The following is a 17,105-nucleotide window of genomic DNA, read 5'->3' as shown; positions in this document are numbered from 1 at the left end:
CTGAATGAGGCTCCGTTTTCGGCAGCCAGTCCTAGGGGGCAGAGCTCCACAGAGAGAAGGCCCTCGAAAGGAGAATTCTACCACCGGTCTGCAGGCAGGCGGGGGAGGCAGTTTCTTCCTCTGGGGCTTTTTCTGCAGAGTCTCAGCCTCACCCAAAGCCAGCAGGAACAGAGCACCAGCCCCTCCCCACCCCCACCCAGGCACAGCAGCCAGGAGAACCCTGTGGGGGAGGGGGGCCCACGGCCAAGAGCAGGGAGCAAGAGGCTTCTCTCGCACGGTCCCCACCCCCGCAGGTTCCAGGGGCTCTGGGACTGGGCACAGGAAGACAAAGGACGCGCAGCCCCTCCCGCCGCCCCCAGCCCCACCCCGATCTGGACTTCTCTCCAAGTCCCTCTGACTTCTTCTCCGGTGCTGGTCTCTGAATTCCTAAGGGGAAAGCGCAGCCGCCTCTCTTTGGGGATCTGTGAGCCGTGGACTCCCTCTTCTGGCAAAGTCTGAGAACATGGTACCCGGAGCAGAGGGCTGGGCCTCCCGGGGCTGAGGTGAGTAGAGATCCCATGCCCCCTCACCCTCCCCTGCTCACCTCTGCACCCAGCAACCCTGCAGTAGTCGGCCGGTACAGACTCCTTAAAGATATTTCTTCTTCTCTTTCCTAGCAAGAAAGCAAGGGGCAGCACATTGAAGCTCATCCTCTCAGGTTCAACGAATTTCAGCCCCGAGTGGGCCACCAAGCGTCCCCTCCCCAGAAGACAAAGGGACGGCCACCCTAGGAGTCCCAAAGACAAGGCTCTGCTCATAGATTTTCAAGAGAAAGAAAATAAGCACACTCCTGACGTTTTGACAAATATGATGAAATGTTGAAGTATGATGGAATGTTCTCTCTGTCTCCCTTTCTGCTGTAGCCCCAAAGGCCAAAAATAAAACAGTAGGTACCAACCACTGACCAGCCAGTCCAAATGAAAGCTGGACACGTGGGCACGACTAGCAAAGGCGATGGTCCAGAAGTCATTCTTGCAAACCACTCGCTGGGGAAGGGGGTGCTTTGCTCTCTCTTAAGCTGAGAAAGGGGTTTGATGAGTCACTCGAGGGCTTGATTTGTGCAGCCAGTGAGAGGGGAAGAACCAGAGGAAAGCTGAGATCAGGTAAAGCCATGCAACAGAGAGGAGAGAAAAAGGACAGGGCTGCCCCGTTGGGGCAAGGATGCCAGGATCTGAAGAGTCTACACCGAAGCGAGATGGGTGCACAGTCATTTGAATCTCGCCCCAGGCAACTGAGGACGTGACCACAGCTGAGATGTGGGCCGTGGGATGAGTTCCTCGTGCAGCCGGCTGGAGGACACTCAGGGTTCCTTCTGACCAAGGAGGCTGAGGCCAGAAGGGCCCAAGAATCTAGGAAAACCCCACCTGAGTGAGAGCCAATGGGGGAATCCCAGCATGCACCATGACCGGTGGTTTTTGTGTGAGTCAACTAAGAACTTCCTGGCTCTCCAGCCCACGCCTCCGGGAGCCACAGGCTACACGTTGGGTGGAGAAGAAGAAAAGCAAAGCAAGGAAGGCAAGAGAGAAGGAGTTGACCCCTTTCCCCAACCCGGCTCAGCTCAAACTGGAGGAGAGAAGTTTTGCCTTTGGATGAACTTCTGAGTTTTGCTCAGCACACAAGAGTCTGAGTGGCATGCGGACAGAGCTAAATTGAGATGGCCCTTGTCGCTGATCGTGCTCGGAGAATTTATTATCTGAAAGGGACCAGAGAAGTTACGGGGCTCGCCAGAGCTTTCATCCAGGGTTGGAAAACAAAAATAACTCACAGTGGGGGTTTACAGGGAGAAGTGGATGGGGAGGGGGTGATGGATAAAGATGTTTCCTTCTTGCACCCTACAAAGTTCTGCACAGGCAGACATTTGTATGTGCATTTTACATATCTTCAAATAGCCCTATGGCAGAGGTCCAATTATCAGCTGCCAGCTCACAGGTGAAGGAATCAAGGAGCCGTCCCATGCTGGACAGGGCTGGGGCAGGACTCACGTATCCCGTAGTCCCGTGTCCACCAGTGACCCAGAGATCTGACTTCCCCCCACTTGCTTCTGAACAATAACAGAGGTCCCTGAGAGAATCAGCTTCACTCTTAATTCAATAAAACCTTGGATTGCAAGTAACTTGTTCTCTGAGTGTCCTGCAAGACGAGCAAACATTTCTAATAAATTTTAACTCGATCAACGAGTGAGGTCTTGAAATACAAGTAGCCGAACGTCACGTGATCACAACTGAGCCAGTGGTTCTCTCTCTCTCACTCACTGAGGGATTGTGGGTGATCGTCTCCCATGCTTGGATGCTCGGTCTCAGGCCGTGGTGTTTGGCAGAAATCAGTGGTTTTTCAGGACGTTGGAAGGTGCCCACGACTGGCACTGGTGTATTTTTTGTCACTTCACAGCACCTATGGACAGTCCTCTGCTTTTCCGGGCAAGAGTAAGCTGAGGAATACTTTGGTTCATCCTAGGTCAGGCTGCCTGCAGATAGAGACCCTTTCCTCTGCTGCCTGATTGCCAGTTACCTTAAATACAGTATAGGACAGGGGCGCCTGGGTGGCTCAGTCGGTTGAGTGGCCGACTTCGGCTCAGGTCATGATCTCGCGGTCCGTGAGTTCGAGCCCCGTGTCGGGCTGTGTGCTGACGGCTCAGAGCCTGGAGCCTGTTTCGGATTCTGTGTCTCCCTCTTTCTCACCCTCCCCCGTTCATGCTCTGTCTCTCTCTGTCTCAAAAATAAATAAACGTTAAAAAAATTTTTAAAAAATACAGTATAGGACAAGAGTTTCTTAATACTGTAGTCTGGTCAACATCCGTGCCAGTGTATGCAATGGTCCCCATTCAGAAGAAGATTCCATGGAGCCAATAGAGATCAGTGATTCCATTAGTGACAATGAAAGTCGTCCTGCACAATAACCCTCCTCTCTCTTGTCTCCCTCACACCAGCCACGAAGGTTTTCAAAGGCAAGTGCAAGTTAATTTGTTTATTTATATTTTGTATTTTCTTTATTATTTTGCATTATATGACAGTGCTGTAGTCATTTGCATATGAATATTTTGGGGCTGTGGAACGAATCATCTGAGTGTCCATTATTTATCACGGAGAAATTCGCTTTGATATCCAAGTACTTTGGATGACAAGCATGTTTCCAGAACGAATTATCTCGCACACCGTGGTTTTACTCTACTGCACCTGGTGTTGGGCGCCTAGGAGGTTTGCATTCTCAATGAAGGAAAAGCCACCCAACCATAGAATAGAGCAGAGATGCATTTTACAGATATTGACCAAACGTTTGGCCAAATACAAACTGATCAGCCACTCCCAGCTCCTCTTGCCCCACCTCCCACGTTCTCCCCTTTTCTACTATACTTTCCACTTCCTCCACCAAGACTGGGTAATAGTTTCGGTCCAGACAAGGTGGAGAATAATCATGCCAATCACTAGGGGATGGGTGAGGCAACAAGGTTAAAAATATTTACATTGGCCCCTGGATTTCCTCTCTTCCCCGGAATCCAGTCACCATGAAATGCCTCCTGCCTTTGGGCAATTACATGGCAGAGTCAAACTCCTTCATGTTTGAACCACTTCCTTCCTCCTGGGGTCTCTTTGTTACAGCACTTTAGCCGGGACCTCACCTAATCCCATCAGGGAATCCCGCAGCCTTGGATAGTTGATGTTGAAGGTCCATACGGTCTTCGTCGAGGACCCTGGGGGCTTCGGAGTGGAGCCCCATAACCCCAGTTTACAGTCTAGGCACAATGGTTGCTGGTACATTAAAGGTATGGGTTGTGCCTGTAATCTCGTTTTAGACCAGCTTTGCAAATAAAGACATCAAGTTCATTGATCCACTCGCCTTCCAAGACAGAGCCAGCCCACGTTGTGTGCTCTCTAGGAGAGAAGTTTCCTCATCCCCACATGAGTAACTCTTGTGAGCCCAAAGGAGTGGATCCCACAGAATGTAAAATGACACGCTCTTTCAGAATTAAATCTGCGCTTCCTTGCGTGGTCAGCAAGTCCAGGTTTTGGCCATGCCCCTAGCCACCGTTCATTTCTAGAAGCGTCAAGACAGATGACTCAGTAGCCCCCGGGGGGCTTATTTATGGGCTGAATAAGGTAAATTGTCCCACGTTAAAAGCAAATGAGGGGCTCTTCTCTACTAATCGGAATGTGATGAAGCTGAGAATTCAGGGGAGGGGGGATAATGAATGGTCTGGCAACCCACTCGAAAAATCTTTTTCCCGTGAGAACTTGCCATGCAACTTCGAAGAAGCGTTTTTGACGATGTAGTCCTTAATATCGACCCACCCCTGAATCCAATTATAATCCCAGCAGAACACTCTCAGGCAACAGCTCAGGGCTTGGGGGCAGAAACCAATGACAAGAGGCCCGTGTCCAGCAGCCCAGGGAATCACCTGCACCCTCTCTTCGGGGATTTCTCAACAGTGGCACTTATTGATTTGGACAAGAGAATCTTTCGTTGTGGAGGGGTAGAGGACCATCCCATTTGCAGAATGTTTGGTGTCACTGCCTGCCCTCCACCCGCTTAGAGGCCAGCAGCATTCCCCGCACTAGTCCTGACACCCCAAAAATGTTTTGAGACGCTGCTCAGTGTCCCCCAGGGGCAAAGTTGTCCCGGGTTGAGAGCCACGGCTCTAGATGAATTCAAGGAGGCAAGGAGGCTCACCCACCACTGCATCCCCGGGGCCTAGCACAGTGCCTGGCACAAAGCAAGGGCTCAACACATACCAGTTGAGTAAATGACTATGAGAAGAGGTGGGGGTGCACCGAGGCCTAAGCCTCCAGAAGCGCCTACCGGGTTGCATGCCGCAGACATGAACGTGCGTGCTCAGAGCCCCTGCTGCAGGGAGTGGATGGACCGATGGCCAGCAGCGTGTCCGTGCTGGGGCCGGGCTTCCCCCTCAGGCGCTCCCAGCCAATGACCTTGCATGGTGGAGGTGAGAAGGCAGAACCGTTCTTGCCAGACCTAGTCACTCTGCGTCAAGGACACCCCAATGGCAAGGCCAAAACGCACTTGGAACTGCACTGCCATATGAGACTCTCCAAGCCTGCCCTTCCTTCCCCAGAGGCCAGCCAGGCACTTGGTCTGAAGGCCCCTACCTCCTTCTCCAGATCGCTCTCTTTATCCTTCACAGGTGTTTCCCCCAATAAACCCCTTGCCCAGCGAATCCCATCTTGTTTCTACTTCTTGGTGGATGCGAACGACACACCTGCTCATTCTAGAAAGATGCCTTTCCCCGACACCCCCTTCGTGCACGATGCCGCGCTCTGGGGAGCTCCGTTGATAGAAGTAACATGCACAAACCAATGTAGCCAGGGAGGGAGTTCCTAAAAGCGACTCAGTGTGTTGGGGCGCCTGGGTGGCGCAGTCGGTTAAGCGTCCGACTTCAGCCAGGTCACGATCTCGCGGTCCGTGAGTTCGAGCCCCGCGTCGGGCTCTGGGCTGATGGCTCGGAGCCTGGAGCCTGTTTCCGCTTCTGTGTCTCCCTCTCTCTCTGCCCCTCCCCCGTTCATGGTCTGTCTCTCTCTGTCCCAAAAATAAATAAAAAAGGTTGAAAAAAAAAAAAAAAAAAAAAGCGACTCAGTGTCCCTTTGTCTCTAAAACCAAAGGAGAGATGAATTGAACTCATAAACTGATAAACAGTAGCTCATAGCTAATAAAACCAGACGCACACTAACATCCCAGGCCAAGAGACTCTCACAAGTTAACCTCTTATCGGTTTTAAGGCAGCAAGTAAAGTCCTCTGGTCCACATGCCTTTCTTCTGCCCAAGGAAGGGAAGGTCAGGAGGGAGGGTGGGAATCGGCCATCGGGACCCCAGCCAGTGCACGCTTCCCCACAATCCATCCCGTCTTCTCTCTCCAGGCCCCAAATGTGATCGAAATGCACTTGGGTTCGAGAGCCCGTGGCCCCATCTGGCAGGGTCTGCTGGGAGCGTCTTCTTGGTCCAGCGCCCCCGGCTCAGCTAGCTTTCCCCTCAGCCACGCTCTCCCAGGGACAGATGACCTCCTTCTCCTCGGCCCGGTCACCCGACTCTCCTGTCCCGGTGTCCTCCGAGTCCATCAGGCAGGTCCCACTCTGCGTAGGCGCGTCCATTTTGATCTGGAAAAAGCTTCAGGCACAAAAGACAGGCAAGTGCATAGGGACAGAAGGGACACCAAATCCTCAGCTCACCCTGACGTCCCCAGAGGAGAGTGACACCCAGGTGTGCCTGCCAAAAGCTTCGTGTGCCGCGACCGGCTCCGCGGATCTCTTTCACTGGGGGTAGAAGGGGACTCCTGTTTCTCTGCTGGACTCAGGCTCATTCAAAAGATGCTTTATTTTCATGTTGGAGGGGCTCGAATTGTTATGGTTGGAGCAACCAACAGGAGCGTGTTGGTTGGTGCAGGGATACCCCTGACTGTCTCCCCAAAACCAAATAGAGGCGAGGGGCTGATTCTCAGTTTTGCACCGTCTACAACTTTTCTTTCTGCCGTTGGTCCAGCAGTTGGCGTGCACCCCCTCAGAGCCTTTGTGCTGCCCCCGGTGACCTGCCTCCGGGCGCTTGGGGTTCTCAGAACTCAGGCTTACACCCAAAATGGAGCTGAGAGGGGCCACCTCTCGGGGGAGACTGGGCACGGTCATTTTCACAGAAACACCTGTAGAAGCAGGAATCCCCGCAGGCCCCTCTGAGAGCCTGCAGGTGTATGCGGGAGGGGGGAGGCGAGGCGAGGGCACTGAAGGCAGGAGGCTCCGGCCCCCACCACCTCTGGTTCCCACCGCTGCCACTGACCCTTCCTGCCCTTTAAAAGTGCAATGGATCTGGGGCGGCTGGGTGGCTCGGTCGGTTTTTAAGCATCTGACTCGGTTTCGGCTCAAGTCACCGTCTCACGGTTCGTGGGTTCGAGCCCCGCGTGGGCTCCCAGCTGGCAGTGTGGAGCCTGCCTGGGACTCTCTCTGCCCCTCCCCCGCTTACTCCCTCTCCTCTCTCTCTGTTTCTCTCAAAGTATATAAATAACTTTAAAAAAAAAAAAAAGTGCAGGGGCGCCTGGGTGGCGCAGTCGGTTAAGCGTCCGACTTCAGCCAGGTCACGATCTCGCGGTCCGTGAGTTCGAGCCCCACGTCGGGCTCTGGGCTGATGATGGCTCGGAGCCTGGAGCCTGTTTCCGATTCTGTGTCTCCCTCTCTCTCTGCCCCTCCCCCGTTCATGCTCTGCTTCTCTCTGTCCCCAAAAAAAAAAAAATAAACGTTGAAAAAAAAAAAATTAAAAAAAAAAAAAAAAGTGCAATGGATTCATTAGACTGACGTTCTGGGGATGGGGCAGGCTGGGTGGAGCACAGAAGGGGGAAAAGGTGGAAAAGAAAGACTCCCGTTCCTTTTCTTTCTCAGGAGGCAGGCGAGGGCAACGCTGAGTTTCTGGAAACTATCCAGCGGCCAAACAGCCCTCTTGTCGTGTCTGCTAACCCAGAATCCTCATTACTCACCCCCCCACCCCCAGTTCTAGACCGTGCTCAAGCCCATGGCCTCGGTACCCAGCACAGACATACACGCACACATAGACACGTTTGCACACACACACACAGACATGCGTGCACACGCACTCATGCAGAGACATATGCACACGCGCATGCTCACGTGCAGGCAAATGTGCAAACACGTATGCTCGCACAGGGACAAATGTGCCCCTGCGCTCACACACGGCACAATCCCTTCCGGTTCTTACTTTGCTACTCTCCTGGATTTCAGCCGTGACACCTGCTGGCCCACGTCCCCCAGGGGCTGCACCTTCCCGTGGGATACGGGCGGGCACTTGGGCGAGAGCCTGGCAAAGACCGGGGAAGCCGAACAGCCCCGTCTCAGAAACCTGCTGAAGGACAGAGCCACGCGGGCCTTGGGCCGGACCCAGGGGTGTTCGGCCGAGGCCTCACCCCCGGCGGTGTCGGAGGGCCCCGGGCAGGCCCCGGAGGCACCAGCGGCCCCCGTCTGCTCGGAGCTCTCCGAGGCCACCCTCATAGGCGTGGGACACATGGTGCTGCTGGGCCTCCGGATGAAGCGGCCCGGCGAGGGGAAAGGCATCCTGGGGGAGCGGCAGGAGGGGGAGAAGGGACCCGAAGGAGACGGGGGCACGCAGGTCCCTGTGTACACGGCCAGGTGGGGGCTGGGAGCGGTGTGCTGGCCCGGCTGCAGACAAGGAAAGAGAGAGCTCAGGGTGAGTCACGGGGGCTCAGGGACACAGCCCTCTGCTGAGTGAGCCCCCTCTAGCACCCGGAGCACGGCCTGGTGTGGCGGACCCACAGGGGAGCTGGGAAAGGGGCCCGGAGCCCCCTGTGATGACGGCCCAGCCACACACGGTCCTCCTGTCAAGGGGCCCGCCGGTCCCCGAGCCCTGGCCACGGTGCCTGGAGCTGGACATTTGCATCCAGGCTGACCTTTGCCGGGCCTGGGATGCTGGGGTGAGGCCAGGCTGGCTTTCCAACTGCCCTGAACCCCCGACCCCCAGCAAACAATGCTTAGGACCCGCCAGATGCCATGCATCCTTTGTCCTTAGTTCCCAGCCCGAGGACACTTTTAACAGAGGAGTGGAAGTGACACGAGAAGCCCCAGCCCGGACCCTGCTCACTCCTCCAGGCTTGAGACCACCCCACCTCGTCCTGAGCCCCGACCCCATGTCCAACTGGCCACGCCTTGGGGGTCGCCAAGCCCCCGCACTGGCCGTGCCTCCCGCGGCAGAACAGGGTGGCCGGGAGGGGAGGCAGAGTGGGCGTCGTGGGCTCATCGCTGGAGAAGGGGAGCATCCCGACCTCCCTGGGCTCCCGTGGCCCCAGAGTCAAGGAGCGGGAGGGGGGAGGGGCAGGAGTGCTGGACCAGCAGGTTTTCAGCAAAGAAGCCCAGGAGAGCTTGGTCTGAGCTGACAAAGTTAAAGTTGGAATTTTCAGGGAGGCTCTCTGCTGTCACCCCTCTGTTGTCACCGCTCTTCCCTCCACAGATGGGCGTCCGAGGGCCCATCGGCCCCGTTCGTCATGCCCCGTCCTAAAGGCCTGCTGTGGCCTCTCACCGTGTCAAAGCCCAGTCCTGGCGGGGAAGGGGGACCCTCTGGGACAGCTGGGCCATCACCGCCTCCGAGAGAGAACTGGAAAGGACTTCAGTGAAGAACAAACCCTCTTTGAAACTGGCACAGCCACACGACGCCCAGCTTAGAGAAACCTGCCTGCCCCGGGGGCCTAGGCACTGCCCCGGGGCCGAGGGAGGGCAGCTCCGGGCGCTGAGCTGGAGGCTGCTGGCTTCTATGGGGTATGGCCTGGTTTCCAGGTCCCCTGAGTGTGCTGGTCCCAGCCGGAAGAGAAAGGGGCAGGCACATCCAAGGACAGCTTTTAGAGGAAAAGAAAGGCCAGGAGGCCACAGAAGTCTTTGCCGTGGGGGACAGAGGGGGGACGGCCTCCATTCTCCCCCACCAGCTCCCTGAAGTTCAAGTTCGATTCCATTCTGAAACAGCAGCTGAGAGCCACTGGTACAGTGCCTCTGCTCAGGCCTCCACAGGCCCACAAACCAGAGCCAAGGCCCGGACCTGGGGCCCCAGGGTTAACATACGAAATCAAAACTCCTGGCGTTAACACGCAGCGAGAACTCAGGAAACGTGAGGGTCGAGACTGAGCACGTTTTGTGGATCATCGCACTCACTTCCCAAAGCCGCTCAGTAAGGCCACCAGCTCTTACTATGCCCATTTTACAGACGAGGAAACTAATGCTTCGAAAACCGAGCCCCAAGGACAGGCCACCGGGGACAGGGCGGGCTTTGAAGCCGGGCCCGTGGACGGCCGAGTCTGCACGTGTAGCAGCTAGCTGGCCGTCTCAGGATGGCCTGCCCATCAGCGCACCCCGGGATCACCCAGGGTGCTTTTGCAAGTGCGGATCCCAACCCCACCAGACCCACTGAAGGAGAATCTCGGGGGGACGCAACCCAGGGAAAGCATCTTCTAACAAACACCCGAGGTCACGGTTTTGTTATGTCCAGTTTGAGGAGCCCCACACCATGCTTCTAACACCGTCCTTCTATAGGGCAAGGGGTCTCCACTTAGGACACAGTCTGCTGACCAGAAGAGCAATAAAGGAGAAAGCTGGGCCCTCATTAAGGGTTTGGGAGACAACGGCTAGGTGAAAGGGTCTGGCCCTGTAACTTCTTAAGCATCTGCTATATGGTAGGTAATCTAGCATATTATCTAGTATCCAGAAAATTGAGGTCTAGACGGGCTCATTGCCATCCCAAGGCTCTCACAGCCAACAGGGACAGTGGTATGTACAACACGAAGGTGGCCGCTTAACATTCCTGCCCCCGTCTTCCAGTGTGGGTGTGAACCAGAAATGGCACACGACAGCCACTCCGTGCTCAGGTGACGTGATATGGCATAGGTGACCTCAACAAAGGATTATCTGGGTGAGCCTGACCTCATCACACGAACCCTTCAGATCTGAGTCACAGACCAGGGACAGACGTCAGACAGGGTTTGAAGCACGACAGGGATTCAACAGAAGGGAAATTCTCCAGGATTGGCTTTGAAGGTGGGACAGAGGGGACACAGGACGAGGGATAGGGCAGCTTCTAGGAGCTGGGTGCAGCCATCAGCTAACGGCCAACAAAAACGCTGGGGCCTTGAGTCGTACAGTGACAAACTGAGTCTCCCCAACAACCTCAGAGATTGGAAGCAGGTTCTTCGTAAGAGCCTCCAGATAGGAACACGACAGCCTGGTGTGACCTTGGGTGTGAGACCGTGAGCAGGGGGCCCCGCCCAGCCTCACCTGGCCATCGGTGTGCTAACAAACAGCTGTGTGTGCGCTGTTTCATTGCACAGCAGTAGATAACTAACACAGAATGAGAATCCCATCCGAGGAGCGTGAAACCCCAAAGCCCCCTGCTTTGCCTACTGATCCATAAGGCCATCCCGTTGCCTGTGGGGTTCAGATGGGACCTGGGGTCCTGGAGAGCGGGCTGAGACACCAAAACTAGGCAATAGGCTTTGGTGAGAGAATAAACTGACTGAGGACACCCTACCTCCGGTTCATTCTCTTGAATCCCACTTCCTCAGAATCTGTGATAAAGTCATTATAATCCCCACTTTACAGATTAGGAAACTGAGCCTCGTGGAGATGACAACTTGACCAAGATCGCACAGCTTATGACAGGACAGGCCACTCCCATTTACTGCCCTCCTTAATTCTGTGCCCTCCTCCCCACCCCACTCTTCTCCCCCATCACTTTCTTTTCCAGGATGAATGACAAGACAGGTGAGGAGTGGCCACTGTCCTGCTTTACTCACCTGGCCTGAGAAGGTCCTTTCTTCTGGGAAAATAGCCATTGACCCCATCGGCCCCGGACACCCAAAGCGGGAAGGCCTTTTTTACCCCCTTCCCACCAGGACTCTGGCCCCTCCCACAGAGACCTGGCCCCTCCAGCCCACGCCACGCCCACCCCTGGTGTGACACAGCAAAGCAGCGGCATGCAAGGCACGTGGCAAAGAAATGTGACACACGGAGACACGGTGAAGCTCTGAGAGCTCTGTTTTATTAGGCAAGGGAGTGACACGGGGAAAGAGCGTGGAATGGAGTGGATACATTGACATGACGTCACAATCGTAGGCTTTTTAATGGCAGGCAAGGCAGATAAGTGCAAAGAGGTGCGATTCGTCTTCTGTCTAGAAACTGGCTGAGAATCTGAAGGAGTCCTTGTGGCCCCCTGAACTCCTGCTTCCTAAGCCACATTCAGGTTCAGCATGCAGTGTGCACAGCACCCTCTCCGGTCCCTCCTTGCTTTCCCCTCGCCCACTGCCTCCAAAAGCAAATAAGCAAAGTTGGCTCCGTGGAAACAAATCCACAAGGGTGGACACATCATTTCTCCTACCCGCCATCTCGTGTGTGGCACAGCCTTACCATCTTGAACGGACCCTTGCTTTAGCCACAAAATTTGGACAGACTCATAGAGCGCATGACATCAATGGCCCACCCTCCTCCCTTCAAATATATCCTGATGGTCCCCGGAGAGCTGGGCGGCCCACACTGCAAGACTCGGAGAGAGAGCAGAGAAGTGAGACGGTTTAAGTCAACAAAGCTAAAAATGCACCCGAGGGAATGCCCGGAATAGTAAAGAATAATGGATCACCGTACTGGACGAACACCGACAGGTGCAAGGAAGACCGTACGTGACTAAGGAAGGTGGTGATGATGCAGATGACGACAGTGACGGTGTTGGTGATAAATGGTGGTGATGGCGACAGTGACGATGGTTGTGACCAAGGTAACAGCAGCTAGCATCTATTGAGCGTTTATTATATGCCAGGCATTACCTTACGTACTCTTCTTGTATTTTCTTGTCCCTAGCCCTCGTATTACCACAACCCTCACAAGAAGAGCAGTCCTTTCTCTAAAAGCCAAGCTTGAAAACGAAATTCTACCAAGGAAATCCTGGCGCTTTACAGCATGATTTATATTCTAGCATAAGAGATGCACCACCATAGGTGGAGGAACTCAAGCTGTTTAAAGCATGGCATTGAGGAATCAAGAGGGTGCCTAAGTACACAGAAAACAGAAACTATCACAATCATTTAAATATATCGATAATACTGTCCAAATAAATACTAGTTTTGATGCTGAGATCGAGACAGACCCTGCGGGGGCCACTGTTATGTTTGACACACAGAAACAAAGCCCCCAGGAACAGCTGTCACCTGCTGGGGCCCAGCGGCCGACACTCTTACAAAACCTCAAAACTGGATAGGGACCTGGGCTCCTTTACTACCAAACACGAGACTCTCCTTGCCACACTCAGCCTCGATCCTGTTCCGTCTCACGTTGCAGCCATTTGCATCTAGGCATCGATGCCAGCCCCTGGAGGGCAGAGAACCTCTTGCCCGTTTCTGTACCTGTCCCAGCAGCCATCACCGGTTCTTACACAGAAAAGGTGTTTAGAAACGTGTGGAACGTGGCTGCTGCTATCCAGGAGCGAAGCCATTTATCTCCTACCCTCCTTCAGATGCGTTTCTCCGGGTTCCTTATTTATGCATTTATCCGTTAAAGAGTGATAACCGGCCCTGTTTACATCCCTGTGCCTCTCATTAGATTGCGGGGTCCCCGTGTGTCTCACGTTGAGAAGGCTTCCGTTAATACGTGTGGTGTATCTACTCTGTGCCTGATACGGAGCCCCTGGGAGCCTGCCGGAGGGTGGGAGACATCTCACTTGTGGGAGGTGGACGGCTGAGTCACAAACACGATACACTTTGTAGCCTGCGGAACTCCTGATGTGTTGGACACCCTGCCATCCTTGCCGCCATTGAGACGGGTACGTGGTCCCAGCTCACAGAGGGTAACCAGAAGGGACGGCGCATCTCTCTGGTTTTGTGCTTCTCAAACTTTCCCAGGAAGGTAGGACAAACAGCAGGAGAGCCGGGTAAACATCCTCTCCCAGGAGTCTGAGGGTAAAGCCTAAACCTGCCACAGCCAAGCATGAAATGTCTTTGATGTCTCCATTTTTATCTTAAAAAATTCATGTACGTTTTGCATTCTAATTCATACTGTATTCATGATGATTTTAATGCAAAAAAAATATCTAAAGTTACCTAAGTGTCCTCCCATTCCAAATCTTCAAGCAAAACTGAGGCCCCAGGCGGGGTACCCTCCTGGAACTCACAGAGTCTGTTTCAAGAAGCGTGGATCTGGTCCGAACCCCTCACTTCACAAATCAGGAAGCAGAGATCATAAGTGACTTGTTCAAGACCACATGGCTGGTGGCAGAACCAGAGACCAAGAGGCCTTCTCCAAATCCAGGGCTCTTTCCCTTCCTTCCTTCCTCCTTTCATTCATCCACTCAGGTAAGACACGTTTCTGCAGAACCCATCAGGTTTCAGAGTGATCCTGGGCAAACGCAGCCCCTGTCCTGTGTCATTCCATTTACCACGGCCATCACCTGAAATTCCTTCTTGGGATGCCCTCCCTGCATCGGAAAACTTCCAACATTCTCCAAAAGAGAGATGACCAAAAGCACACCTCAGCTTGTTCTTTCGGAGTTTAAACTAGTCTACGACTAGGGAAAATGGAGAGAGTAATGGAATCAATTCACTGACATGAAACCAAGAGCTGTAGACTCCTTACAATGGCCTAAAAGGTCCCCAGTGACCTGGCCTCGCCCACCTCTCTAACCTTGTGTTGCACCATATGCCCCACGCCCACCAGGCTCCATCCACCTGGCCTGACAGTTCACCCCGAGGCACTTTCCCCAATGGGCCTTCACGCATGCAGTCCCGTCAGCCTGGAAAGTTCTCTCTGCCTGCCCACATTCTTTGTGTGGCCGCTTTCACTCCACCTCTGCTTCTCCGTGACCGTCTTGAAGAGGCCTCCTTAGTGCACACATCTCCCTTCTCCCCTCTCAGGGCACCATATCCACATCCTTTGTAACACTCTCTACAGGTTTTATCATATGTGTGGGCTGTTGGTCGCAGTGACGGCTCCAATTCGTCCCTCCCTGTCTCCACGTCTGTGGCGATAAGACTTTAACATTTCTCTCGCTAAAGAGCTAGAGTTTATTTCCTCATCCCTTGATTCTAGGCTGGCTTGGTAACTTGATTTGGCCAAGGAAATGAGGTGGAAAACCAGGTCTAAGCCTACACCTCAAGACTCTGACGTGTTTCCACTTACTCCCTTGCAACCCGCCATCACCACAGATCATGCCGCGGCCAGGCTGTTGGAGAACAAGAGGCACGAGAAGCAGAGAAGAATCGTTCCACTTGTCCCAGCTTAGGCCACCACAGATCAAGGCCCCAGGCATGGGAGTGAGCTCCACCAAGATCAACAGAGCCACACAGACGACCCTATACCCAGGAGCCATAAACACTGATTATCGTGTGACGCTCTAATCTTGTTTGTCACATGGCAACGGCTGCCGATACCATTGGCTTCGTTATTTTTGGTCAGTCCTAGACTATGAACTTCCTGAGACAGAGGCCAGGCCGTAGTATTCACCACTGCCTGGCACGTAGTAGGTACTCAGTAAACGTGTTGAAGGAGTGAGTCCCTTTGCTGCGTAACGTCGGTCCCTTGCTCGCGGACTTGCTCTGTCGCCTTTGCGTTCTCACGCAGGTGTATGAGGTAAGGCTAGCTTCCAGAATTACCTTGTAGGCCTCCCAAGGTCAGAGTGGGAACTGTCCTCTCCCTGCTCCCTGACCACAGGGCTGGCCTAGCCTACGGCTACAGAGGAGAGAAGCACGAACATCGAGAAAATATCCAAAGGAGGGGCGCCTGGGTGGCTCATTCGGTTAAGCACCCAGTTCTTGATTTCGGCTCAGGTCATGATCTCACAGTCTTGAGACCAAGCCCTACATCAGGCTCTGAGCCAGATGTGGAGCCTACTTAGGATTCTCTCTCTCCCTCTCCCTCTCCCCTGTCCCGCCACAAAAAAAATAAAAGAAAATATCCCAAAGAGTATTATCTTTGACCCTAACTCGTCTTGGAAATGTCCAGCCGTCTTCCACCCCTCTTCCCACGAATGAAGTCACCATCACCTTTCCTTTATCCAAAACGATACGGCCTTCGTCATAAGGCCATTTCACCTTGACTGCCCGGGAGGCTTCCGACTGAGCCCTTCGTCTAATTAGTCTAATTAGCCCTTCATACTAATTCCCCCAGCAGGTGTCAGGCGGTGGGGAGACAACAGGGAAGGAGGGAGCTCACCAGCCCTCATCAACCGTGACTAAGAACAAGCTCAACAGGAATGTCTCAGCAGGACCCTTCCAGAAGGTGTAACAGAGAAGCCCAGGGGAAGTGCATCTAGGGGGGACCCTGCATCTAGTGCCTCAGAGGCATCTCAGACTGCTTTAGAAGCGGAGTCTGGATCGGAGAGGTAGGGTGAGGAGCTCCATTAAGCTATCTGAAACGAATGTACCTGAAAGAACTATGTCTTGGGGGACGAGGCGGTCTTCCCGTTCATTTTCCAAAGCAAACGGTGCTACACAAAACAGCCTGTTCTCTTTGGGCTTCCCACTCCAAGAACCCCCTCAGTAAGAGGGTAAGTGCCAAGTTCGTACTTACTAAGTAAGCGCTAAGTAAGTCACACAGCACCTGAGTCAAGTGACCTCCCCGCCCCCCACTGCTGCCCCTGTCCCCCCACGAACTGGAGCTCCAGTTGCGGTGACATTGTGCAGTCCACCCCGAAGGAGGTCAGGGGGCTATGGCACGCACCTGGCGACCCCGCTGCCCCCCTCCCCAATGGGGCATAGAATTCTCTAGACTCTGACTCTGCCTTTCTTTGCATGCCTCTCCTGCACGTACGCCCCCGCCCCCAAGGATTCTAGATCTATTTAGGAGGCAGCTCTCTTTTGAGTTGGCTCCTACGGTCCAGCTTGCTCATGACCTGGGTGATGTCCACCGTGTTGGCTGCTTCTCGAGCCTTGGCTTCTTCTTCCAGCTGCCTCAGGATGACGGGGCTCGGGCTGGAACGCAGGTGGCGTCGCATAAATGGGAGACCGGAGCTGGAAGAAGGAAGGACAAGGCCGTGGTTGGTGGAAAGCCACACAGCTCGCCCAGCTGTGCCACTGTGGCACCTGGTGGGAGACGGGGCTGCGGGACCCGAATCTGGGCTCGTTCCCTCATTCTCCTCGTGAGCGCCAAGGGGGCGCCCTGGGAGGCGTGTTCGACCTGAGCTCTTTCTCCCCCTTTGGAGGATGGACCAGAGTGAGGAGCAGCCGCCATCGGATTCTAGGCTAGGCGCGTGGAACACTGCCTGTCGTGGTGACGACATACCTTCTACAATGTTTAGAAATCAATGTGTCAACTTCCCATGGGCTCTCTCTGAAAGAAGGGGGCAAGGAGAGTTTGATACTGGAAGACCAATGGTTCTTGCCTTGGCGGGGGGGGGGGGGGGGGGGGGGAAGATTTGTTTTCAAAAAGCCAAGGCTCTGGGAAGGAGGGAAAGAGCCCGGCTCTCCAAGGGGGCCAGGCTAGACCAGCAGAGAACGCGGGGGGAGGCCTGGAGAGGGTTGGTGGGCTGGTGGTACTCTGTGCATGCACCACGTGAGTCAGAACCTCTCCAGAAGTCAAACATAGGTTCTT

General features: G+C 54.3%; 1 protein-coding gene across 3 annotated transcripts in view; it reads right to left on the bottom strand.

Annotated features, from left to right (window-relative positions):
• Positions 1–5,734: 5,734 nt before the first annotated feature.
• Positions 5,735–17,105, bottom strand: part of RGS9 (regulator of G protein signaling 9) — a 70,917-nt gene continuing 59,546 nt past the window's right edge. For 2 of the 3 annotated variants that reach the window (XM_058702746.1, XM_058702747.1), the window contains exons 17-19: positions 16,408–16,525; positions 7,741–8,198; positions 5,735–6,150 (exon numbers count right to left, since the gene is read on the bottom strand). In XM_058702746.1, coding sequence (XP_058558729.1) covers positions 6,000–6,150; positions 7,741–8,198; positions 16,408–16,525 — 727 coding nt within the window. In that variant the 3' untranslated portion in view covers positions 5,735–5,999. Of the gene's footprint in view, positions 6,151–7,740; positions 8,199–16,158; positions 16,526–17,105 lie in introns of those variants that run through there. The other variant, XM_058702748.1, reaches the window with a different exon arrangement.

This window comes from Neofelis nebulosa, chromosome 16 (genome assembly GCF_028018385.1).
Source record: "Neofelis nebulosa isolate mNeoNeb1 chromosome 16, mNeoNeb1.pri, whole genome shotgun sequence".
Classification (NCBI taxonomy): domain Eukaryota; kingdom Metazoa; phylum Chordata; class Mammalia; order Carnivora; family Felidae; genus Neofelis; species Neofelis nebulosa.
The sequence above is the reverse complement of the archived record's forward strand: the minus strand, read 5'-3'. Positions and strand labels throughout refer to the sequence as shown.